The sequence below is a fragment of the Haemaphysalis longicornis genome, unplaced genomic scaffold, assembly GCF_048455015.1.
Source record: "Haemaphysalis longicornis isolate Haplotype H1 unplaced genomic scaffold, Haemaphysalis longicornis Haplotype H1 scaffold_1, whole genome shotgun sequence".
NCBI classification, from domain to species: Eukaryota; Metazoa; Arthropoda; class Arachnida; order Ixodida; family Ixodidae; genus Haemaphysalis; species Haemaphysalis longicornis.
In genome coordinates, this window is record NW_027526203.1 from 352,633,417 (window position 1) to 352,658,253 (window position 24,837).

Sequence of the window (24,837 nt, forward strand, 5' to 3'; positions counted from 1 at the left end):
CATGCCAAGGCACACATTTCACAAACAATTATGCAACTCACTACCTTGAAAAGGCATTTGCAATCAAATGATTCCAAATTCACACCTTTCTTTTTTTCTTGGCTGTGTCAACATTCAAGCAAGCAATGGTGGACTGCAGAAAACCTTGCCTTTAATATTTAAATGGTGTCTATCCGAGGCTCTGCCACCTTGGACCTGCCTAGCTGTTGTCTCATGCTGGGGCCACATGTGATTGCGCGGTAAAATCGTAGAGTACACAGTTGGGCCCGCGAACACATGTATAGCACCTATACTGCCTACGATCTGTGCCACAAGCTGTGTGCAGCAGGACCGAAGCTGCATGGTGTACTGGGGCACTTCCACCTGCACAGCCTCAGAACGGAAATGCCCTTCCAAAGCCCCCAATGCCCAATGTTGCGTTTCTTCAGCCGGCCTCCGCAGAATGTCGTGGAAGTTAGACTAGCTCGCCGGCCAGATTGGTGGAGAGCCAGGTAGCATCTACAGTGCTGCACACAGACTGTTGAATGAACAATACTAGGCATGCGCCCACAGTTGTCAACCCACCACACAGACCACAAAGAGGGGCAGTCTTGCTCCCCCTTTGGGCGCGAGTGATGGGCTGAGAGTGACCTACAGGTTGCCACAGTCAAGTAATGCTCAAAAAAAGTGCCACACACCCCGGCCAGAAAGTGCTAGCAATGCTAGCACCCTTACGTCCTTACAGAGTGGCGTGCTGCGCATGTAGCACAGCTAGCAACTGTGAAGTCGCTGCATGGCAGAACACGGTGCACGGCTGCTCCAGAACATGCACATCTAAGGCAGTCATGGCTCTGCAAAGCAAAATATTTATGCTGCAAACAAATGAACAAACGTCAGGCGTGAAATGTTTATTCCTATAATAAAAAAGACGACTATGTACAGCACTTTCCCTTGAGGTTTCATTGCCTTGGGGGCCTCATGCCAGGAGGGGGACCTGAAAAAGACACAGATGAAAGTGGTTTCAAATAAAGAAACTGAACTGCTCCAGCACTGATAATTCAATTCCAGTAAAAAAAAATTTAAAGAAACTTGCAGTAGTGGAGGGCTATGGACTCTATCAGAAAATCTCTAGCAGAAAACACAGCCTCATATAGAGGTTGCAAAAACTCAACCCACGACTTTACACGCAGCAGCACAGTGGCCTTTCCTGCTATGCCAACACAGCAGATGAAGATAGGAGAAAAGAAAACAGTGACTCACCTGGCCGCATCATGCCTGGCGGTGGGGGTCCACGCATGCCCGGGGGCCCCATGGGCGGCATGCCCCCGGGGGGCGGTGGGGGCATCCCGCGCCCGAGCATGCCGGGAGGCGGCCCAGCCATCATGCCGGGGGGCCCCCGCATGCCCATGACACCCGGCGGCCGCACCTGCGGCGGGGCAGACACGCCCACCGCCCCTGGGGGCAGGGGCACTCCCCGGCCAGGCTGTGGGGCCATCACCTGCGCCGAGGGCCCGCCCACACCCCGCACGGGGCCCTGCAGGCCTGCACAAAGGGACAGAGGGCACCACACACTCGCCCCAAAGGCTGGTTGCAGCAAAGGAGAAGCCAACTACACCCTTGAAAATCACAACAGCACTACCGGCACTGACTGCAGTAATTAACCCGTCAGCTACCTTCAACGTTGAGCTTCCAATACAAGGCACGGAGCTTTCCACCGAGCTGGCTGGCTCCTTCATCTTCAACTCTCCTGTTTCAACCAGAACTAAAGATCTTTGTGCACCACAAGCACCTCCAGTTCATTTTTTGCAGGTTTGAGCAGAACAACTGGGGGAGCCCTCAAAAGTTCCAGAATGTCCTTCAGCACATAACCTCACAGCAGCACAAGTTTATTTACCAAGTTGAAAATGTAATTCAGGAGCCTTTAAACAAGTCTATGATGGTGCACATATTTAACCCGCTTTTCGCCTAGTTGCTGCCTGTTATGGCGAATGCAACATTCCGTGGAAATAAAATACTTCACACACTGGTACTGCATCTGTGCTGATACTGCATCTGCCCCAGCGTCTAGGCATGAAAGAGTGGTAAGGCTATCTACATGTAATCACGTGCATGGCGTGACAAGGATATTTTTCCACCCACCCTAGGACGTGCGTGTGCGTTGGCACTGCTCCAGCAGCACCAGATGCCATGTGGTCTTGTTAACCATGCATTAAGACTGGACATAAATGTACACCCGGCGGCAAATAAGTCGGGGCACGCGAGCGCATGGCAAAATGCATCGCTGCACCATCTCACGTTGCACTTCTGGTGTCGAGACATCCGTGTGCGCGTGCACGTCCAACCACGCTCATTATCCTGTCTTTTCCTGCTCTTCAAGTGGCAAAGCTGATCACATTCAGCGTTTGGAAATAGGGGTCACTTCCTTTGTTAACATGTCTCGCTCGCATATGCCTCGGTGGCGAAAGGCGAGGGTGAAGTGTGTGTTTTGCTCGCTCAGCCACGATCTGACAGATAACATATGCCTGCCTTGGTGACAAACTGCTGCAACATATATTCCAACCTCGTCTCTGTATTTTTGGCCTAAAACATGCAGTTGGTTGGTAAGTAAAAATGAGCACACTGAAACAGGAAAGAATTGAGGCGAGAAATAGTTTATTCGAATAAACTGTGATGAAAGGTCACTTTTTATGCGTGTGCAAGGTGTTGCACATGTACTAAAACAGGTATTGACAAAAAAACGCAAGCATACATCGATGCAGTCGTGGGTTTGAAAAAAAAAGAAAAAAGAAGAAGAAAAATTAATAGGTTGCAATACACGTTGAATTGATTGACTGCACAGACCAAAATTTCTTTTTTACACAGTCAAACAAACGCTATCGCCCTTAAAATCAAAATATCGTTGCAATGCGTCCTTTGTCAAAACCAGGCAGATGAACAAAGAACGCTTCATTCCCGCCGTTCGCCTCCGAAGCATGTGCCAGCGAGATGTGTTGACCATAAAAAGTGCCCTTTAGCGCCGAGCGCTCAACGCTATCATATTTGCCTCTTGAATTGAAGGAAAAGATGGTGTAGCATACAGGGGTTGGACACGCATGTGCATATCGGTGTCTCGACACCAGAAGTGCGACATCAGATGTCGCGGCGATACATTTTGCCACGCGCTTGCGTGCCCCAGCCTATTTTGCTGCTGGGTGTAGATGCACAGTGCGCAAAAGGGTTGCCTTATTATAACCGACAGTGTTCCGGCCTCAGCACACACTAGGCTACACAGATGGCTCTGCCACACAACATGCTCTGCAGAGCATCCAGCGACCAGATGCGCATTTAAACAAACAGCAGGCCTGCTGCTGCAGATCACCTAAATGTCACTGTGGTTACACCCACCTACTTAGCAGCAAGCAGGATTTTAGTGAAACACAATTACGAGAGACCTGCTACCAGACCAGCCACCAGAAGTTTGACAGGGTGGTAGCTAAAGTGGCAAGGCAAGACCACTCGTCTTAGCATGCAGTTGATTCCGCCCGGTGTTCACTGTAAATTGAAAAGCTGTTATAAGGAACGGTGCATGGCATCTTGACTAGCTCAAACCTTTTTCTTTTAACCGATGTTGCAAAACCAGCAATAGTGCATCGTGTCTGATGTTCCTCGTAACACTACGGCACTTTCGAGACAACTGAACCAGCACTGAACCAGACAGACACTCGCATAATGCTGGCCTGTCTGACTAGAGTTGAACACCAACAAGACGACACTGGTTGCTACTGCATGCACTCGCATAAGGGGAGGGGGCCTAAGGCATTTCACACACAGCAGTCTCGCGCTCAAAAAATCACCTGGGCTTTGACTCGCACATACCGGCTGGTGCAGCGCCGATGGGTGCTGCTGGAATGCCCCTGCCAGCCGCACGTCCGATGCCAGGGCCAGGGGCAGCTCCGGGAACAGGCACCCGTGGCAGGCCCTCCTACACGCACACCACACTTGGTATCGCAGATGCTCGTTTCATACAACTGGGCCACTCATCAAAGCTTTGATGCCAGCATCCCGCACGACTTTTCAAGTTACTCCCACACTAGCACAAAGTCACATTACTGTCCCTCGTCCCACTCCAGAGACTGAAAATAATGGTCCCATCCTCACCTGAATGAGGAGCTGGATGATAATCCGCTGTCCCTCCTCACCCATACCATAAAGACAAAATACAACCTTGTATAATTTGAAAGAACCAGCAATTGGTAACCCACCCAGCCCCACTCCAGTTACAAAAGCTGCTTTAGCAAGCAATATTGAAAAACTTTCCAATTCCGTGTCACACGTCAGCAGGGAACACTGAAAACATAGTTATCAGTGTGTTAACTGCACATTAGCATTCAAACGGTACCATGAAACTGAACCAGAGGCCCCACCAATATCCCTTAGTCATGTTTCGTGGTGGTGGCTTTGGGTAGCAGCCACCAAACATGATCCTGTGACATCACAAGGTACCAGCAAAAAAGTATCTGGCGAGTCACCACTGCTCTGTCAGTTTTCCTTAACATCCAGATTATTTGCTTGAAGTTCGCAATAAAAACTAGTATCGTTATCAAGAAAAAGCAGTCCTTTTAAAGACCCACACTTGTATTTTGTCTTCATGACCCCTTTAAGGCATTATTCTTCACAGCAATGCTTCCAGCATCAGAGTTCGATATATGAAGTTGCAGAACTACCCATAGCACTCCTGCATCAAAAAGAGCCCTGTGACTTGGTCCCTGGTTTCCAGCAGTTACGTATTGGTGTGTCATCTGTCGGCACGTAGCTGCACTAGAAGACGATGCACTGGGATACTTGGCACAGCAACCAAATGGCCTAAAATTGTCACAATAATCATAATGGCCTGCTCTTAATGGCTAACAGAAGTTCTGCGATGTTGGGAGTTTTGTTGTTGCTGAATAGCATTTATTGGAGAGAAAAAAATAAGAAGAAAGAAAGGTGGGTGGCATCTTAGCAAGAATTTTTATCCTGCTGTTTTTTTTTTCTCTGGCAGTAAGTATGCAACCACACAGCTCAGAAGGAAAGATAGGGCGTTGAATTTTTACACACAATGTGATGCACACCTGGCTCCAAGCTAACATCTGTCCAGAAGTACACTATCACCACCACTATCTAGCGCTCAGTAAAATGCAGCAAGATGGCCTGGTCCTTCTGTACAGCAGCATGCCATCATTTTACGAGACAAGAGACGTGGCGACGGTGATGGCACAAGGTCAAATGACAAGATCCCCCACGACGGGAGAAACAGGGACGTCCCATTGAGCAGCACAATAACGAGAAGCGCAATCTGGACCCCACCAAAAAAGATGACATCAGCGTGAAACCCTCTGCAGTGGCATCAGGCAATAGGTGCAATATTGGCATATTACGTCATAGCCGTTACAGGTGACGCTTACCTCAGCATGACTGAGCTCAGAATTTTTTTTAGAACCCAGAACTGAATAAGTGCCAAGGGGTACAGACACACAGACAGCACAAAGCACTGCCTTAAAGGCCAACTGCACTCGAATTTTTCTTTGTCCAAATGTGATCCAAATAAGCAGTCTAAGCGCTTAAAATCACCATGGCGAAATCCTAAGCTTCGTAGGCACACAGCACACTAGGTACCATCGTCCAAAGTAGCTCCGTGCAGACGATGTTTGCACCTGGTGGAAAGTCACCGAAACAAGTTCCGAGCGGCCTGTGACGGAGGCTGGGGAACCTGTCCTGTGGAGCTGGCACTTCCCTGGTGACTTGCACAGCGCTCCGCCGGGCACAGGGACGTGTTCGCCTGGGGTTTCTCCGCTACACCACCGCGCTGTACCGCCATCGCCATCGCGTTTCAAACTAACCGCATAGGTAGCAATATCAGCCTTCTTTTTTCAGTGCAATAAAATAGATTAGAAGCCTACAAACTACACGCGAATTTGCAAACGTTCTGGTGCTAGCAAAACTCTTTTTACTTGAAATTAATATTTCTACTAAAAAAAAAAAAAAAATAGCGTTACACGCACACTCGCCTTACATTTGTCATTCCTATTGCATCTGCCACAGAAAAAAAAAATGATCTTTTATAAAGTCTTGACCACTTGTCCAATATTTTTAATATTTGGGCTGGGCCAACGCCACCTTCATCCCTTAGACCTGTTCAAAGTTTTGCGACCTAACTAGAGTTGTTGCACATGCGGGTATAAACATTTGTGCGACTTTTGCCTCACTCACTAAGTGAACCAAAATCAGCTCATGGTAACAAATACATCTGCACAAATATCGGCCCTCGTCTTCGCGAAGTGCGAAAGCTAACAAAACTGCTCCTCTCATAAACAAAACTAGATTTTTTTTCAATTCCGGAATAAATTATTTACTTCTGTAGAGAGCTAGATTGAGTTTACTTGGAAGTAAAATGTTTTCAACAGCACATGTCTCTTGGTGAAAGTATAAAACAACGGTAGATAGGCAACTTTTTCGTGTTTTAGTGCATCATTTAGCTGGGGAAGCTGGCTTATAGTTCTAGACCCCTTTTATAATTTGATTTTCGATGTGCAGACCAGGGGAAAATCCTGGGACGATATTCACGAAGTAAAAATAGTGATTGATCTCCTCCCGCCTGTGGTTTATTCCCTTCAAAGAGAGCAATGTGACAGCCGAGGCTGCTTACCAAAGGCTAACCAAAGCTGCTTTTCGATACCATACGAGCAACTAGCTTTGTAAATCAGGGCCCGCTTTTTTACTCGCAATGCCAAAGATTGCTACAACAGCAGTTATTCTGATTAAAAAAATAACTGTTGTACAGCCTACTTCATTTCGATTGATAACGAAGCGATGTTGCAATCGCTCATAACTCCATTATCCTGGGCAAACGTTAGCGGGAGTTCTTCTGTGGATATAATAGTGTGAAACACGACGCTACCACGCGCATTTGAAGGCGTCTCTTAGCGGCTGCCGGTTCTAGCGTGGCCGCTTCCATTCCATCACGTATGTCACGTACGGCCGCCGTTAGTGGCCCACCTTTTCTGTTCTGTTTCGGTTCTTAAAACGCCCATGTCGTGAGCCGTTTGCGCCGCTCGCGTTCATGCTTGAAACGTAGTATTTTGCATTACGCACTCTTTTTATGTGTACTGTTAGGCGACATTATTTTTACCTTGTCGAAAATTTAAGTGCAGTTGGCCTTTAAGATAGTATTGCATTGTAGGAAAACAAATCCACCAACCAGCCCAATTTATTGCACCATAAACTATACTGAAAATTCTAATGTAAGCACCAGGCACACTTTATTTTTGAACACTCAGAAGTCCTTCAAATATATTATTTCCACATTAGTAATAACTATTGCCTGTAATCTAAATTATGCATTGACCAATATTTTCTCTGTGCTTAAGGTAGCCATATCATATCATTTCACTTTACTTTCACCCTTTCACATTCACGTCAGCTATGTTCTAGATATCTATCCCTAATGGTCCAGTCAGTGTTAGTGCAAAGGCCCGTTTTGTGTGCCTCTGTCAATGAAGTAGGTATACTGCCACCTGTGAGTATCACACTGCGGTTTCGATCCTGGCTGTAGTGGCTGCTTTTCAGATGGAGGCGAAAAGTGAAAACACCCAGGTGTCGAGGTTTCAGAGCGTGTTTTAAAGCTTCCCACCCAGGTGGTCAAAATTATTTTGGAGCCCTCCACTATGGCACACCTCATGACCCAAATGTAGCTTCGGCACAAACTACCGAAACGAACTTGAACCAAATTCTTGCAACTTGCCAGTCTTTTTTCCCCAATTGCCTTTTCTTTTTAATCCTACGCTTTACTGGCCTTCATCCCAATGCACCTAACACTACGGCTAAATGGCCAAGTCGACAGTCCACCGTGCACGAGACCAGCCTTTTGATTCCACCACTGACCCGCACAATTTTCCAGAATTTTTACATATTTTTTATGCCCACACAATGAAGAAACTTGCAGAAGTACACTTATAAATGTGCCCCATTTAAGATGGCCTGCCTGTAATGCGAGCGAGCGAAGCAACTTTATTGAAAATGCCTGCAGAATGATTAGCCCTCCCATGTAAGGAAGGCGTCACCGTGACGCGGCCATGACGTCTTCCCGGCTGTTGGCGCCTCTACTTCGGCCGCGGCCTCACTACTCCCTTTGGTCGACTGCGCCTGCCCCTGTTTTGGGGTGGCAGCCTCCCTCCGGTTTCGCTCGGTCGTTGCCTGTAAAACAAATTTGCTTATAACAGTAAAGATACTGAGCGCAAAGCTGCAACTATTGCCGAGTATTTCTTTGCACGATATATGTTCCATTTGCATACTTACTGTATTTTTACAGCACATGCTATGACACTTTTATTTAGCATTTGAGGATTAAGAAGATTAGAAGTTATACTGCTTAGCAATACTAGGAAAAAACACACAACTAGGCAAGTCACACTGCTTCAAACAAGTTCAAAGCAGTCAAACAAACCACAAAAACATGACTCGTAGATGGTAGCATACATTTTATTAGGATTCTAACCTGATGCACACCGCTTTGCAGGCAGTTTGTAAACATATATACAAGTTTGTTTTATTCGAAAGATTTGGTGTTTTACAGAGCCCCAGCGCTTGACCGGTACCAAATGATGCGTTATTCACTGAGAAATTAAACAATTGAAACCACAATTTTAATTCTCCAGCTGAATTGCGTGTTTCGTGACGTCTATGACGACATAGCCAGGGCAGTACTGAAGCGAACGCAAGTATGTGGACTAGGGCTGCAGCGAATGGTGGAACACCTTTTTTGCGCTCAGTCCTCCTACGTGGCACCACCATGACGCTCGGGACTGCTGGCTACCCCCACTTCATTTTTGACTGGATTTGTGCCTCGATAATGTTTGTTAAGGTTGATAGTACTCGTTCTTGTTTCGTGGAACACTGGGTATGCTCAGGAAAGAGTCACAGAAGACAATGTCACTTATGCCAGTCGGCCAGTGTAAGCTCAACGCACTGGACAGCTGTGCAGCTATAACCTGCATAGTGTGCGCAGTACGCACTGGTGCTTCTATGTTTATGTGTGCATTCATAACTTCCATTGTTTACCCTACCATTCTTACGGATACAAAAAGAATATGCATTAAATTTAAGCGCACATAGCTCATTTGGCAAGCTTATAACCCTTGTTTAATTTGCATTGTATTTTGCCAGCCGCAGTCAATCGCACATTGCCCATTATACGTCATAGGTTCTAGTGTGGGAACTGAGCTAGTGGGTTGCACGGCCATTCTCTTTTTTCCTAATTACACTCAACAGCCTGCATAACAAAGCATGTGGGACCCCGATAATTGTTCGTTATACACATCACTTCGTTGTATGCATCGCATACTTCACTGGCCCCCTATAAAGCAGATAAGCATATTGAGAGAAACTATGTTTATTTACATCAGATTTAAACTCCAAAAGGCAAAAAAAAAATTGAACAATTTGCTTCTGTGCAGTACTGAATGCACAACACTGCCGACCTGATGCTGTCAAGGTTCAAGGCGTGCTGCAGCGCGGGGTCAGGAAGTGACGAGACATATCTGCAGTGCGTCAAATGCCCCTACGGCTTCGCGGGTAGTCGTAACGCTTGGCTCCTCTGCAAGCTCTTCATCACTGCTCGCTTGATCAATTGTGGCGCCCTTTTTCTCTAAGAAGGCCTCCACGATGTTGTCAGTAGTCAGGTCAGAACAAACCAGGACCTGGTTGTCCACCGAGACGTAATCATCGGCCGTCACAACCGATGCTGCGACGCAAAACGCGCTGTACATGTTTATCGGTTCCTGCAGCTCCGTGGCCGAATTCGATGCCTCACAGTCATCGGCATACGCGTGAGCTGCGTTGCCGACTTCAGTGAAGCCAGCACTGCGCCACTGGGCAGTGGCAACGAACCCCGGAGCCGATAATTAGCAGCCCAATTGCCCAGTTTCAGTTCGCTGCTGCGCGTTACCATGTGTGCGGCTAGGTGTATTCGTTATCTAACAACAATCAGCAATGGGGAACTCGTGAATTTCTTCGTTAAACAGGCAAATTCGCTGTAGTGGTCTTCCTTTCGTTTGAACCAAACTTGCATTTTGTCTTCGACCTTTAACTCACCACCCTGAGTCTCCTCCAAATATGGCAGCCATACAATTTTGTCACCCATGGTACATGAAATATCTGATGACAGCTGTTAAAGTAGCAATTAAACATGAGGTCCTACACAGCAACAGAAAATTTCATTTTTTTTTTTTCCTAATTATGTAGCTTATTTGATCGAAGTTTACATTAAATGTGGTGTCAGTATGATTCTAACGAGGCAATCTTTCGAATGAACCAAACTTGCATTTTATCGGCAACCCTTTATGCTACAACCTTAATCGCAGTGAAGAGGGACCCTTTAACATTATACCGACAAGCTGTATCTTTTGTTGTGCGCAACAAACAACAAAAGTCTTGGTTGGTCAAGCTGTCTAGAGTGCATAATAATAGTAATAATAATAATAATAATAATAATAATAATAATAATAATAATAATAATGAGTGGTCTCAAGCTTGTTCCTTGTATATCGAAGATGCTGAAGCACAATGGGTTTGAAGCTTGTTACGTACTGTTAAATGAGACTCAGATTTTTTGTAAGCTCTTCTTTGTATATGCATCACACCAAAGAAACAAACGACAGAGTTAAAAAGAAATATATAACCTTTTGCCAAGCCTGCTAGGCAGCTTTCAGCCCCAGTCATGCCAATAAGTTGATATGACTTATTTGATAAGTTGATATGATATAATTTATTAGTGATAGTGAAAGGAACTCTCTGGTGTTCTCTTATCTCTTTCCATACAAAAAAACAATAGAATAATTTTAACTACATATCTTAAATAATCATGGGCCGTAAAGTGGACGATTACAATAAGGTTGCACAGATCACATGGGACATAGCTTAGTTTATTTCTGGTTGCATCATTTGATTGATTGCGGGGGTTTAATGCGCCGACGCTACACACGCGATGAGATGCGCCGTAGTGGAGGGCTGCAGACTAATTTTGATTATCTGGGGGTCTTCAACGTGCGCCGAAATCTTGAACACATCGGTGTTTTCGCTTTTTGACTCTAGAAAAGCAGCCGCCACGGCCGGGAATCAAACCCGCGTCCTTGGGCTCAGGAGCACAACGCCATAGCCACTGAGCCACAGCGGCGGGTTCTGGTTGCATCAGAATTATTATGGTTTACTCGAGTTTACACAGGGAAAAACTCCTATTTTCCATTTCGGGCCACATCAGACATAACTTCCATTTCAGGTTACATCAGATGCAACTTGAGTAACTGGGGTACAGTTAACGTTGAACGTAACTTTAGTTTCCACTTCAGGTACGGTCAGACGTAACTGAATGAACGAATTTATTGGATTGAAACTTGAAGGGGAAGTCCACCAGCAAGCGTAATTTGTCACACCTAGGGGTGGACACCGGAATGCCTGCTGGTGTGGGGGAAGGGGATGATATGGGCAGGTAAAGAGGAGAGATAAAGGAGAGACGCCAGCTTTTTAATGCATGTCTGCCGTTGAGGCTGCTCATTCAGTTCGAAGCTAATATGAGGTGCCTTCGATTTGGCTGCACTCATTCAGGTAGTGCAGCACTCGCCTCTTCGATTTTAGAGTGAGTGCGCGACGCCTGCACTTTTCTTTTCGCTTTATCGACAGGGCAGAGAGTGCAGGATGCGTTCACGGCTATCCGTGCACTTCCCAGGGTGGAACGCAGAAGCAGACGACAAAAGTGCAGGACCGGTTCTGCAGTGGCGGCGCCTGCGCTGAACTGGTCGAACTCATTCTGAACTCGTGCAGAAAGTGCAGGTCAAATCGAAGAGGCCCATAAATGTGCTACCAAACTCATTCGATCACTGAATTTCATTATTCTGTTATGTGGCGCCAAACTAATGAAGCCAAGTGCGAACGTCATTCGCTGCTAACGCCATTAGATGTGAAATGTGTTAAGGAACTAATGAAGCTAAGAGCGAACGTCATTCGCTGTTAACGCCATTAGATGTGAAGTGTGCCAAGGATAGAGGTTTATGAATGGAAGCAAATAAGTGACAACCTCTGGAGGCGGCGGTCCCTCGACGGTCAAAGACACGATGTTCTCTCCGCGAAGCAGTACAAGGCCCAGGACACGCTTCTCTTCACGATCTCCCTGCTTGGCTTGGTTCTTTCCTTTGATCTTACGAAACTCTTCGCAGTCGCCCAAGATTAAATTCATATGCTTGTCGAACGCCTTAAAAGTTCCAATAAAGATGCGGCTATCCTGAAGGATCACACGCATCCTGTAGTTGATATGCTGGAGCATCTTGTTGTTCTTGCTGATAGTCTAGAAATAAAGAAAAATGTATGTGAATGAACGCTTCTACACCTTTGACATTGAGTAAAACCAGCGTTATTTTCAAGGGCCTCCCGTAACCACCAGTAACGGTAAAGACGAAATAATCATCTCGGCATGTTTTTCAAGGTTGAAAAACGCGAAGCATTTACTTACCATGATGAATGATTTTAGCACACTAACTAGATCACACTGATGAAAAACTCCCGGACGCCGTACTCGCGCCGGCACAAAATGCGCGCCACCACTCAGCTCAAAACTCGACAAGCAATGCACCTGACACCACAAATGCCACAAACATAAACGCGCAAACACCAAACACTTCGAAAGCACTTCGAAGTGGTCAGTGAAACGATCTGCCCTGCCTTACGCACACCGTGAAGCCAGTACCGGCGGCGCTGCCATCGACTGGTCTTCCAGGCGCGGTGACAGGTGTTGCGACGGAACACTTCAAAAATTTTTCCTGAGCGAACCGCCGTTCTGTTCGCGCTCAAACTTCACTTAAAGGTCGCATTTTGTGGTCTATTTTGTTTGACACCGGGAACAACGACGGTACTTACCTGTTTATCTTGAAAATAAATAAAAACGATTTTCGCCTATGGGAAAATGGCGGACGTGCGAGCCAGCGCAAGTTGATGTTGGAACGACGGAACCACCTGGGGTATGCAGAGCGAAACGCACGTTTGGGATTCACGGTGAGCCAAATGGTGCAGCAGACGATCAGAAAATGCACGTAGGAATGATTGATTGATTGTGGGGTTTAACGCGCCGTCGCAACGCAGGCGATGAGGCGCGCCGTAGTGGAGGGCTCCGGATTAATTTTGACCACCTGGGGATCTTTACCGTGCGCCGAAATCTCGTACACACGGGCGTTTTTGCTTTTCGCCTCCATCAGAAAAGCGGCCGCCGCGGCCGGGAATCGAACCCGCGACCTCGTGCTCAGCAGCGCAACGCCTTAGCCACTGAGCCACCGCGGCGGGTCACGTAGGAATGAGCCAGAAGGCTCTGGAATGAGCTAGCAGATGATCAGAAAACCCGCCGGTTTTCGGGCTCGCACATCCAAATCAGCCGCCATTTTCCCATAGGCGAAAATTGTTTTTATTTATTTTCAAGATAAACAGGTAAGTACCGTCGTTGTTCCCGGTGTCAAACAAAATAGACCACAAAATGCGACCTTCGTGTGTAGTTCGAGCGCGAACAGAGCGGCGGTTCGCTCAGGAAAATTTTTTTAAGTGTTCCAATTATCGTCGCAACACCCTGTATAAAGGTGTTCGTAAATCTGCTAAATAAATTTAGTGGCTCTAGATGTTCAGGATGTGCTGTAGCTCCACGGCAGGAGAGATTCCATTCGTATCCCTTTAGCATATGCAACGAACTCCGAATTGCTGTTTAAACGCCACAGAAGCGAGTTCCGCCGGCCGATCTTTTGGAGTAGGGGACGATGACAGCGCTGCTGGCCTATCGAAGCACGCACGGCCCGCACCGCTTGTTTTACTACTTTTTTTATCACTTTTAATAATCTGTGGCACACCATGATGATGTTGATGGTGATAAAAACGATGATGATGAACTTTTTTATTTGGGTATTGAAATATCCTATGTAATTAGGTGTTCTGATAACCACAGTGATCGTATTTCGCCCCAAATTGCGTGTTTATAATAAGGAGGGATGGCGACGAGCTAAACATTACGGCTACTTTAGAAAAAAAAGGTCACTTCCGGCGACGCCGAGAGTTCCGTCGTCTGGGTTTCACCGGGCGCCTGTTTCACCGACTTAGGAATGGCACTGAAGAAAATCTTGGATTCTTGTTCTCGAAACCTAAGTAAACTAAAGTATGGTGCTTCATCAAATCCCTCCCCGCCGTACGAGTTCATGTGTCAAGTCGGGGACCCAGTTTTGCGCGTCCGCGCCGAGCCTGTCGACCCAAAGAAGGTCACTGGTGCCGAAGTGCAGAAGGTAACTTTTAAGAATAGCGAACCAATAGTGTCTAGTACTCTGTGTGTCTTATCGCTAATGGAACATTTGAGCGCAATCAGTAACCTTTTGGTTGCTCATCGCAACTCATTGAAACCGTCATTCAAATCCAGTACCAACATTCTCCCCTAGCTATCCGAGTAAGGACAGGCGTCACCGCAGTCAGAATCCACCTGCTTATTTGTTGAAGTTGTTTCCGTGTGTGTGGCAATATGATACCACGGAGCAGCCTCATATCTCATCCCATTAGCCACCGTTACGTGCACGGTATCCCCCGCCGCAATGGTTGGCTCTTCAACAGCCCGCGAACGATATCTAATTTTGATTGCTGAAGTCGTGGTTTTCCCTACTTCCAAGTTTGCTATTTCTGCATTTCTTTCAGGTGACATCACTACACGCGTTTCGTGCCCCTTTTCTTGTCATCCAAGCTTTCGTCTGAATTTTCTCCCAAATTTCACACCACTTTAAAACACGTAATTTCGGCGAGTGAGCATGTTTGAAAGCCGTTATTGTTACGATGCAATGGGTTATGTGTGCGTGATGTTTGCAGTCGCAATACATTTATTATTGAGTGGGGCTGACACGGTAGACAACTGCTGGTTGACTCTGTGTACAGTCGTGGACAGCATAGGATGGCTGCAAGACAGCATTAAAAAAATTGCTCTGGTTCGAATTGGTAACATTTCTCAGTTTGTGGTCTTCACGTAGCACATCGCGTAAAGGGAAAGAACGCATGGGCATTCGTGTCGAATTGCCTCTGGAATGCTTAAAAATAAAGTAGGTTAAATCTAACCTGCGTATGAAGACTTGTCGATCGGATTTGCGTAGCAGCCATGGTAGATGCCATCAATGACATGCCTAATCACGTTTCCCATTCTCCCGCCTGAGCAGCACCACTAATATCTTTTAATTGGCGCTCGGTCATTTCAGCCTATGCAGTCCATGACTGTCCTCCCGTCCTTCATTAAGTTAGGAGTAGTTGTTTATTAATAAAAAAATAAGCCACCACTCTGGCTCAGTGGCTAAGGCTGCTGAGCTCAAGGATGCGGGTTCAGTCCCAGCCCCGGTGGCTGCTTTTCAGATGAAGGCGAAAAGCGAAAATGCCCCTGTGCCACGATTTCAGTGCACGTTAAAGATCCCCAGGTGATAAAAATTAATCTGTAGCCTTCCACTACGGCGCGTCTCGTCGCCCAGGTGTAGCTTCTGTGTGCTAAAGTCCCAGAATTTTTACTAGAAAAATGAGGTCTTCATGCTGGCACTTCCTCTTTGCTTTTATTGTGGTGACCCTGAGTGTGCATGCTTGCACTTTTTCTTGGCAAGTTCTTGATTACTTGATATTTTATTCCAGATAATCACCGTAATGCGAAATGTAATGGCTAGCTCTTATTCCATCGGCATATCTGCGCCCCAAGTAGGTTGCCCATTGAGAATTATAATGATGGAGTTCCCAGTCAAATACATGAAGTTGGCCCAGGGAGACGAGGCCAAAACACGCCTGTATGAGCCTTTTCCTCTCAAGGTATGCTCTATATTTGGCGCCCGTTCTCTCTGATGCCCGTCCTGATTAACTGCCACTTATTGTTGTGTGGTTGCAGGTCTTCATCAACCCTGTTATGGAAGTGGTGAACAGCCAGCAAGTTGTGTTCCCAGAAGGGTGTGAAAGTATTCGAGGTTTCACCGCAGATGTTCCGAGGCACTTTGAAGTGAAAGTTTCAGGTAACCACTCTTGCAGGTGACTGAGCAGAGAAGTTCGACACCAGGGAAAAGTTGCCTTTGTTGTAGACACGAGAGCACATCTTCTATCTCATCGTACGTCATCACCTGGAATCATTAGGTGCTCAGTGTGGAATGGAGGCCTCTGATCAATGACCTGCCTCTATCTTGCACTGGCCAAAGCCATGCCTTGCCCCAGCTATGCCCGACTGATTCTTCTTGCCTTTATCCTTGCTTGGCTTGCCTTCCTAGCCCTGAGTAACCGTGCCGTTACTTGCATCATTCATCTGTTTTCGGTCCTCCGCTTTTTATTTTTAAGCTGAGCTTGAATGTCCTGCATGTCTGATTATCTCTAATCTCAAATGTGCACTTTCTGTCCTTAAGCATGGTAGTACATATCTTTATTTCTGTGGCTCATCAGACTGATTATTCTTTCTGTGTGCTTTGTAACATTGTGTTCATACTCTCCGAAGAGTTCTTGTCTGGCCGGTGTATACTTAGCAATCTAAAGCCTGCGAAAAGGAAAAATTGCACCTGAAGCAAGGGGAGTGTTTGGGGCTTGTTGGTTCATATCAAGGAAATAAAAAAGTGCTTTTTCTATGCCAAAGCAAATTTTTTTGCAAGCACTGATTTCAAATCCATTACGACAGCGTAGAGCAGACAGGACACAAAAAGAGGAATAGCAGGATGAGCACTGTTGTTTCCTCCTCCTGTGTCCTGTGATGTCATAGTGAATTAATACCAACTTGCCTGATTGTCAGCATTCATTTTAAGGGTTCTTTGGTTGGCCCAGTGTTGCGTTAAAGCTTCTTCGGGGTGCAGAACTTTCCAACATATTTCATCATGATGGAGGCTGATTACCCTGCTGACATTGATCATATTAGCAAAAATTTCTAAGCAACAATTCACTCCGAGAGTGCAGCCGAGTGTCGATGCTTGACCCCTGGGCGCAGTTCTCCAGTCTCGGGCCACTCTCGACAGATGACCGAAATGAGTCGGCACATAGTAGAGTCAAGTTCGAGTTTACTTTTTTGCCATTAACCGCTTGCCAGAGCTTTTTAGTAACTGTGCGAGCGCCTCCAGTGTGAACAGCACTGTTTTTAGTGTCCTGCTGAAATGATTAATTGTCTGTATTTTACATGACTAAGTTATACAACTTGTTATTCTGCCAAAAGAAAATGCTAGAACAAAAAAAAGAAGGCACAGGAGCAACACTTGGTTGTTCTGTCGCTTGCTGCCACATTACATGCACATGTTGACTTTCTGGTGGTACAGGTCTTCTACCTTTTCTTTCATTTTTTTACTGGATTACTTTTAGTGAGAGTTGAATGCCTGCAGCCCCTATGAAAGTTGTTAAAATCTCCCACAGTGCTGTGCATCACTGTGTCATTCCAAGCAATCTAAATGGAACTTGTTCAATTAAAAGCTGCTGCTTGTCTAGCAAGTAACAGATTAGTTGAAACATTTTACACAGCGTCTGGTGTTACATGTGAGAGAACTCGAAAAGGAAATTAAAATTATTTTCGACATAACTTCACCTTGAGCTATGTGCACACAATATAAATAATGGGGTTACGTGTCACGTAACCTCAAGTAAAAAGTAAAGTTATAAACCAAAGTTATGTCCAACTTAAAATCAAGTAAAAAATTATATCTGATGGACCAGAAATAAAAAATAAAGCTACATCCTATGCAGTCTATGCAATATTATTGATTTGTTACGCTTTGTGGCCCATACATGATGTCAGTACAAAAATAAGAATTATATTGCTGTGTTACGTCTGATGCAGCATCGGTTAATTGACTGAAATCATGACGAAGTCCATGCCTCCGGGTTGGTCGAGGGGTCTAAGGTGTGTTCATCGCATGTTGAGGTTGCTGAAGTGAGGCAACTTCGTTATAGTACCCCAGCTTTGAGCTGGCATGGCTTGCGGCTGGAGGGTCTGTAGCCACGGCTGACAGACTGGGCTCGTTGCAGGCCACGTGATGCAGTTTGCAGAAGTTTTGGGACAGCCTTCAAGCAGACAAACCTTGCACTTCATAGAGGCGCCTACCCTGCCGCACTAAAGACAGCCCAGGTCCGGAAACTCATACAGCAAGCCGGCACCCTTGGCAGTGGCTGATGCAGTTAGCTGTTGGCATGCCATTGCTGCCACCTAGCTGAGCCCCTTCCTGCTGATATCCAGGCTCGAGCAGTAGGCTGGAGTGTATTGTACTTTTTAGAAGTTATAGGGAAAGTTAAGCGCAAACTCTCATTTTTACTTTGGGTTACATTGGGCATCTCTTTACTTTCCATTTCGGGTTCCATTGGGCATAATGCTAGACACTGTGAACATTTCATGAAGCTTGTTCGTGCTACTTTTGCAAAAGCCCCTGTTTGGAAAGCAATAGAAACTAGCAGGCATCTCGCATTGCATATACTGCATTGCTCACGCATCAACTTAAAACTCAAAGCGCCCTTATGTGTTGACTGTTACGTGCCCTAACAGTTGTACAACGGGCTTGTCATTAATCTGTCCATGCAAAAGCAAGCACGTGGTTAATGTATTTGTGTTGTAATGACAACTGTCTCTGCCCATAGGTCTCAACCAGCATGGGGAGGCACATGAATGGCAGGCACGTGGATGGTCAGCCAGAATCATCCAGCATGAGATGGACCATCTCGAGGGAAGCCTGTTTATTGACCACATGGATTCACGGACTTTTCACTTCAACTACTGGCACATGATCAAAAGGCTGCCCAAATCGAGGTTCAAGTTGTAATGCCTGTTATCGTGAACATAAAGAACTGATGGAAAATGTGCTCAACCGGCAGTCTGACACAGGATAGGAAAAATGACTGTTGCATCTATGTACATACATGAGTAAACATGTGGACATTGTGCACTAGCAGCTGTGTACATGATTGTTTTCTGTGAAGCCAGAGGCAGTGCTCAGTCAAATTGTCTGGATGTATGCCTCCTTCTCTACGGCCTGTTATAATAGAATGTATAGCAATAAATGCCAAGTTGTATAGGCTAATGATTAGAATGATGTCACTCATGCCTTATCAGAATCTCAGAATGACCATTAGTTAAAAACATTTTTTAATAACGTAACTGTCAACTATCATACGTGTTAAGATTTTGCAGATGTGTGTACTATCATGATACATCCGTATACGAACAGTAGTGAGTGTGGCTTTTAATACATGCTACACACCTTGGTGACGTACCTTTTTTGGCAAGTAGGCGCAAGTTATGAGAATTGGTTTCCATTCAACCTCGGTATGGAAAGACCATCATTTGGCATGAGAGCACTTTGATTTTTCCCACTGCTGCATTTGGCGCCAGTGCACGCTACTGTTATCTAACATTGCTGCCAAGACAATACAACTGAGCACCATTGCTTGCACAGCACATTCAGGGAGGCTTTTTTGGTGTCGGGCCCTTGGCACAAAGTTGAAAACAAAAGAATATAGTAAAGTGTGCCATTTTCACCCTACAAAGTGGCGACCTTAGATAGCAGCAACGTAAACAGGTACCAAGTGTGGCAGTTGGCCGCATCAAAATGCTCACGCACTGTGCAACGATGTTTCCACATCAAAGTTGGATGCGAGCTATCAATTTATTCCTACTGCGTATACGTGTCCTATCTTCAAAATGCATAGCACGCCTGAAAGCATTGTGCTCTATGTTCATATTTGAATATATCGTGACAGTACACTGCAAACAAATGTGCATATTGAGGTGATGCGCACATCTGCATTTTTTACACACACTTAGTGCCTTGCAGCCTTGTAACGACCTTGTAATGCAGTGCTGTTCTTAGTGTAGGGTATGGTATCACAAATGGAAACGTTATACATAACTGCATAATTGGGTAAAGTAGTGACAAGAAAAGCCCTGTCGTGTCTCAACTCCACTGATGAGGTTGCTTGTGCTTGAAATCTCGCCATGTCGACAACCACGATTATTTTACTCTTATCTGTTCTGCTTGCATATCGGGTGGTTGATACTGTCCTCCATCTAATTTTGTGCTTCAGAGTATATAGAGTCTGTGCCGTCATTGGTGTAGCCGCGCTACTATAAAACGTCATTAGAGAGTCTTAGGCTTCTATGTGTGCTCCATCTGTTTCATTCGTACCGGAACCCAACTGCGCCTGCGCGCACGGGCACAGCGAGGAGGACACCCCCCACCGCAACGAATCAACACCCCCTACGAATGCGCGGGCATGGCGAGGGCCAGCCCGCAGAACTAATCCACCCTACCGGAATGAATGCGCAAGTGCCCAGTCGGGTCGCGGTCAATACAGTACGAACGAGCGGTCAGAGCAGAGGGAATGCTAGTACTCTCTATTGTCTCTACCCACCAATCGTGTGTGTTTTTAGTCTGCAACAGAGATATTGCGCCCAGGCCTAGGCGTTCCCAGAGTATAAAACAAGCGACAATCGCGGGCCAGCGTATTCGGTGTGCTAATGAGGCGGGGGGAGGAGGGGGGGGGCGGTGTAAACGGAGCTTGCAATCTAAGCGTAAATGTGGGCTGCAGCCAGCTGGTTTAGGGTTAAATTCAAGCTGGTAATTTAACCATGAACTTGCTGGTCCCGGCTAACATTTACCCTTCGGATGCAAACAACGTGAGTGACATCGCAACCTTTAAAATTAAACTCAGCAGATGGGCTGCTCGTCACGCATTCGAACTTATCGCTATTGCGATATAAAGTTGAAATAAAAAAAAAACCTACGAGCCAACATGCGGAAAAAAAACAGTAAAACAGTTTACAAAACACACTGCTTGTCACGCATTCCAGCTTACTGCTATTATGACAAATACAAAGGATTATGATGATACACCTCGCTAATGAGAATTAAAATTGGGCCTCTTGGGCTTGTACGAAGGCTAGGCAATTAGCAGTGTAATTAAGTGTTTGTAAAATATACTTGTTGCTGCCAATACAAAGGAAAAATTAAAAAAGAAACTACTAGCCAACATGCACCAAAAAACAGTAGAACAGCAAACAAAAACTATGTCAACAGCACAGACTGAAAGAAAATTAAAAAAAAAATCCCGGGCCATCTCCACTAACATGAAACCTGGGAAGGGGCGAAGCATGCCGTGTATAAGTGTATTCTTGGCGCCTTGGCGTTTTCGCCAACGGAGATGAAACCAATGGGGGGGCAGAGGTATACACCTTTGCTGTAAAAGTCTCTTGTCTTTGAAGCACGAAGCTTTGTAGCGTGAGGCATAAACGAGTGTCCTGGTGTTTTTTTAGTACGCGTTACGAAGTACTCCAACGCGAGGCGTGAACGAGTTCCCTACATGAGACGACGATTACGATGACGATGACAGGGGACGCCAACAGCCACAGCCCCTAAGGGGCTTCGCCCCTAATAGAAGCTCATCCTATGAACAAACAATTATGAAAAAAAAAGGGGAAAAGAGCAATCAAGACAGCTAATTGTCAAACGTCCGATCGAAACGTAAAAAAAAGATGCCCGAATCGACAAGTTTGAGATGCAAGCACAGTCCTACTGCAAAATGACAAGAAAAATGCCGGAGAGCAGCAAATGAAAACGGGCTGGAGAGGCTGAGTCCTCGAGTGGAGTCGTTCTCTCACAGCACCCCGCCGTCATTGATGACGATCTTCTTGGACGTCTTGCTAGTCTGCAAGCCGTAGGCCTTGACCTTCTTTGAGACCTCCATGCCTTCGACAACGCTGCCGAACACCGTGCGCTTGCTTGCCGTCCAGGTCTTGACCGTAGTAAAGAAGAACTTGTGACCCGTTGGTGTTGACGCCGCAGCGTTCGCCATAGACGGGATTCCCGGGGCAGTGTGCTTCAGCCGGAAGTCCTCATCTTTGAACTTGTTGCCATAGATGCACTTGCAGCCGGTTCCGGTGCAGTTTGTGAAGTCCCCACCCTGGCACATGGAAGCGCTCGGGATGATCCGGTGGAAAGTGGAGACCTTCCCTTTCTCCCCCGTGCACAGCGTTTGGGAGTTCTCCATTCTGGCCACCACATTGGCGCATAGCTTCATCACGATGCGTGCCAGGGCCTCGAGTCGTCAAAGAAAACCTCTGGGGTTTGCCCAGGAGTGTGAGCTATCGAGCCTTTCTCGCTGATGTAATTGCGCGTTGGGCTTTTGGAATCGGTGAGATGAGGCAGCGTGGAGAACCGTGTTCGATGGCTGCTGCCCGTTCTCTGCGCACTGGCCGAACCCAAGGCACAAAGGCTCGTGCAAGATGATGATGATGATGATGCCCTGAACGTTTTTGGAAAGTACCCACAAGGGGGAATTCGCCAGGGGTAAATCACTTATTGAAATTCGTGCGGACTTCAAAATACTAATTTATTTTCCGAAATAAAGAGGTCGTAAGATCAAAGCTCGTTATGATTAAAACCCCAATTACTCATTATTTGTACCCTTTAGCAATTCAAGCGACCTGAAGCAGAAAGGAAAGCTAGAATACAATTATATATATATGTATCCCTTTTTGTTGCATACCCCAAATTTGATGTCCCAATAAATAATATAAGTGGAACAGATAGAGTCAACCCCAAATGCTCAATAGGGTCCTTCAAAAGCAGTTACCTAGCTGCCAAGAAGCGGCGACAGGCGAGAAAAATATGTTCGATTGTTTCTGGGACCTGGCACCGCACACATAGTTTCGTAGGGGAAAGCCCTGTTCTAAAGAGATAGAAATTCAACCTCGGTCCCCTGCAGTGCAGCTCAGTGAAGGTCACTTCGCATTGCCGCGAACCACAAAAACGAACATTCCACCCGAACATTAAATGTTGATACTCTTCAAAGGATAGGAGTGCATCTGAACGAGTAGCGCATGAACACCAATATCGTCTTAATATTTAAGATGAAAAAAAGCCAGATTAGGTATGCCGAATAGAACGGGAGCTGTGACAGCAAGATTAGCCAAATGGTCTGCTAGCTCGTTGCCCCTGCCCGTATGGCCAGGGACCCAAGCCAAACGTACCTCCTTCCCGTGCCTTGGAACAAAAACAATAACGTGCGGTACAATGGACAGTCGGAAGTTTATGCCGATATAACTGAAATGGAATCAGATATAATATGATGATTTCTGATACATGTTGCGGTCCTTTAAATAGAGCGAGAGCTATTGCTAAAAAAATTGGCAAATTGGCTCCAATCCACGCTGTGAAGGTGGTTGGAAAGCAAAGCTTTAAACGGCACCCACAGCAATTGCCTATGCGACATTACTTGAATTCACACACGTGGCTCTACAAAGAGTGAAACCAGAGATTCTGCCAGCCGTTACCTGGAATTCGTGGGGGCGGCGTCCCGAACGCAGCAGCAGCGTCGGCCACGGCCACGGCGGCGGTGGACGCCGCCACTGTAGCCCGGCCGTAAGTCGGGAGAGAGAAAACGGAGAGGAGGGTCTTTCGAAGGGTGATACAGCGGAACCTAACCATCCTGATGTGCTAGCTTGGGGCTACACCACCGTGAGACACAAGCGCAGACACCGAAATAATTCGGCATGTGAGCTTACTCATTCTCATTTATACCGATTTAAACTAGTTAGTTTAGTAGGTTTGGGAATTGCGAGAAAGCTAAGGGAACTTTTATAATCACTATATATCAAAACCAGTTGTTACTTTCGCCTTTTGTAATACCTCTTAAAACACAACTGAATTGGTATTCAACAATTTAGAAATTGGAGTCCCATTCATGGCAAGCAGTGCGCAAAAGGCCTCGTTTATCTAGCGGCCAGATGTCTGTATGGGGTTTGTACATTTTGTTTTCCCGCCCTGCAAATCAATCCTTAATGTATGTTTGCCGTACGGCCACTTAATTCCGTCGGGTGCGAGTTACCGTGGAGGTGCTGTCGAACAAGTTAAGGGGGGACGTGGCTTTCAAAATCAACTTTTTTATTTCTTTGTGGATTTTGATGAAAATTGGCACAGCAACTGGAAATGCTTCTGTGATAACACTATAAAAATTTCAAAGTAATATTTTGAAAACTTTTTTATGTATGAAATATTCTTTCTGTTCCGCTTGTACCGAGCTTGAGCGGCTTATAAAACACGATAGAAAACTTGTTCGAAGTGCTTTGCATTCCCAAATGAATGGACGAGGTCGTGACAGTTTTAGAATTTTTTTTTTACAACACAATGTTTTTTAGTTTTCATTTTTTTAGAGGTTATTGTGCAACAGGCATGTCAACTGTGAACGATTATTTGAATAAAAAAATCACAAAAAACAAATCTGGAAAACCAAAAGTGTCACGACCTGAACAGTTCATCAAGGAATGTAATGCAAGAAACGGAATCAAAATAGACCCAGCGGTCATGAAGAAATCCCTGGTACAAGCGAAACAGGTGGCAAAAAAAAACGTTTTGAGAAAACGGCTTCCGAAGTTGCAACATAGGTTTCACATATCAGAAGTCGTCACGGTTGTAGCCTTTCATGTCCTTTTGAACATGGGGCTTCTGGAAGGCCTTGCCTTGAAATTGGAGTGCCTTTTACAGCCTTTCTCTTTCCAGAAAACATCATTTTCAGCTCCTCCGTGAAGAGTACATACCCCCTTTGCAAACCAAACGGAGGGGAGATGGGTTTCAATGGGCTTTCAATGCAAAGTATGGTTAGTTGGTTGGCTGTATCGCACTGGACAACCTCCTTTTGCAGTGTTGTCACCATGGCAACAAGTTAAGCATTTTTTTTACTTAAATTTGACCATTTTTGGCTTTTTTTATGTTTTATCTTGCCTGGCACAGCAACTTAGTACTAATGTGCAGGTGTTCATTGCCAAAAGTTTGCATACCACAAGGATGAAAATGAGCTACTTTGAAGCTTGGT

General features: G+C 45.9%; 2 protein-coding genes and 1 pseudogene across 3 annotated transcripts; 1 reads left to right on the forward strand and 2 right to left on the reverse strand.

The window, feature by feature from the left end:
* Nucleotides 1-872: 872 nt before the first annotated feature.
* On the reverse strand, nucleotides 873-12,679 carry LOC144154879 (small nuclear ribonucleoprotein-associated protein B-like). Its single transcript, XM_077685964.1, has 5 exons — nucleotides 12,497-12,679; nucleotides 12,065-12,331; nucleotides 3,835-3,940; nucleotides 1,240-1,521; nucleotides 873-973 (listed from the first exon to the last, which is right to left on the reverse strand). Exons 1-5 carry the CDS (start codon nucleotides 12,497-12,499, stop codon nucleotides 939-941), a joined length of 693 nt encoding a protein of 230 aa, XP_077542090.1. The 5' UTR covers nucleotides 12,500-12,679; the 3' UTR covers nucleotides 873-938.
* Nucleotides 12,680-12,947: 268 nt separating this feature from the next.
* LOC144154880 (peptide deformylase, mitochondrial-like) lies at nucleotides 12,948-18,917 on the forward strand. Of its 2 annotated transcripts, none has more exons than XM_077685966.1 (4): nucleotides 12,948-13,035; nucleotides 15,664-15,834; nucleotides 15,911-16,031; nucleotides 18,610-18,917. In XM_077685966.1, exons 1-4 carry the CDS (start codon nucleotides 12,976-12,978, stop codon nucleotides 18,789-18,791), a joined length of 534 nt encoding a protein of 177 aa, XP_077542092.1. In that variant the 5' UTR covers nucleotides 12,948-12,975; the 3' UTR covers nucleotides 18,792-18,917. The 2 variants fall into 2 exon arrangements, with proteins under 2 accessions (XP_077542092.1, XP_077542091.1); XM_077685965.1 differs by lacking the exon at nucleotides 12,948-13,035 and adding an exon at nucleotides 13,970-14,297.
* Nucleotides 18,918-20,498: 1,581 nt separating this feature from the next.
* On the reverse strand, nucleotides 20,499-23,303 carry LOC144154881 (peptidyl-prolyl cis-trans isomerase pseudogene; annotated as a pseudogene).
* Between the last annotated feature and the right edge of the window lie 1,534 nt (nucleotides 23,304-24,837).

What these genes read in the sequence shown, in the direction of transcription:
- LOC144154879 (XM_077685964.1), bottom strand. An exon ending in AGGGACCGCCGCCTCCAGAG is followed by an intron (nt 3,941 to 12,064) that starts GTTGTCACTTAT and finishes GTGTGCGTGTAG; the next exon opens with GAGGGCCTGCCACGGGTGCC. An exon ending in CATCGGCGCTGCACCAGCCG is followed by an intron (nt 1,522 to 3,834) that starts GTATGTGCGAGT and finishes CCCTTTGTGCAG; the next exon opens with GCCTGCAGGGCCCCGTGCGG.
- LOC144154880 (XM_077685965.1), top strand. Translation starts at nt 14,121, where the DNA reads ATGGCACTGAAGAAAATCTTGGATTCTTGTTCTCGAAACCTAAGTAAA. An exon ending in ATGAGCCTTTTCCTCTCAAG is followed by an intron (nt 15,835 to 15,910) that starts GTATGCTCTATA and finishes GTGTGGTTGCAG; the next exon opens with GTCTTCATCAACCCTGTTAT. An exon ending in CTTTGAAGTGAAAGTTTCAG is followed by an intron (nt 16,032 to 18,609) that starts GTAACCACTCTT and finishes CTCTGCCCATAG; the next exon opens with GTCTCAACCAGCATGGGGAG.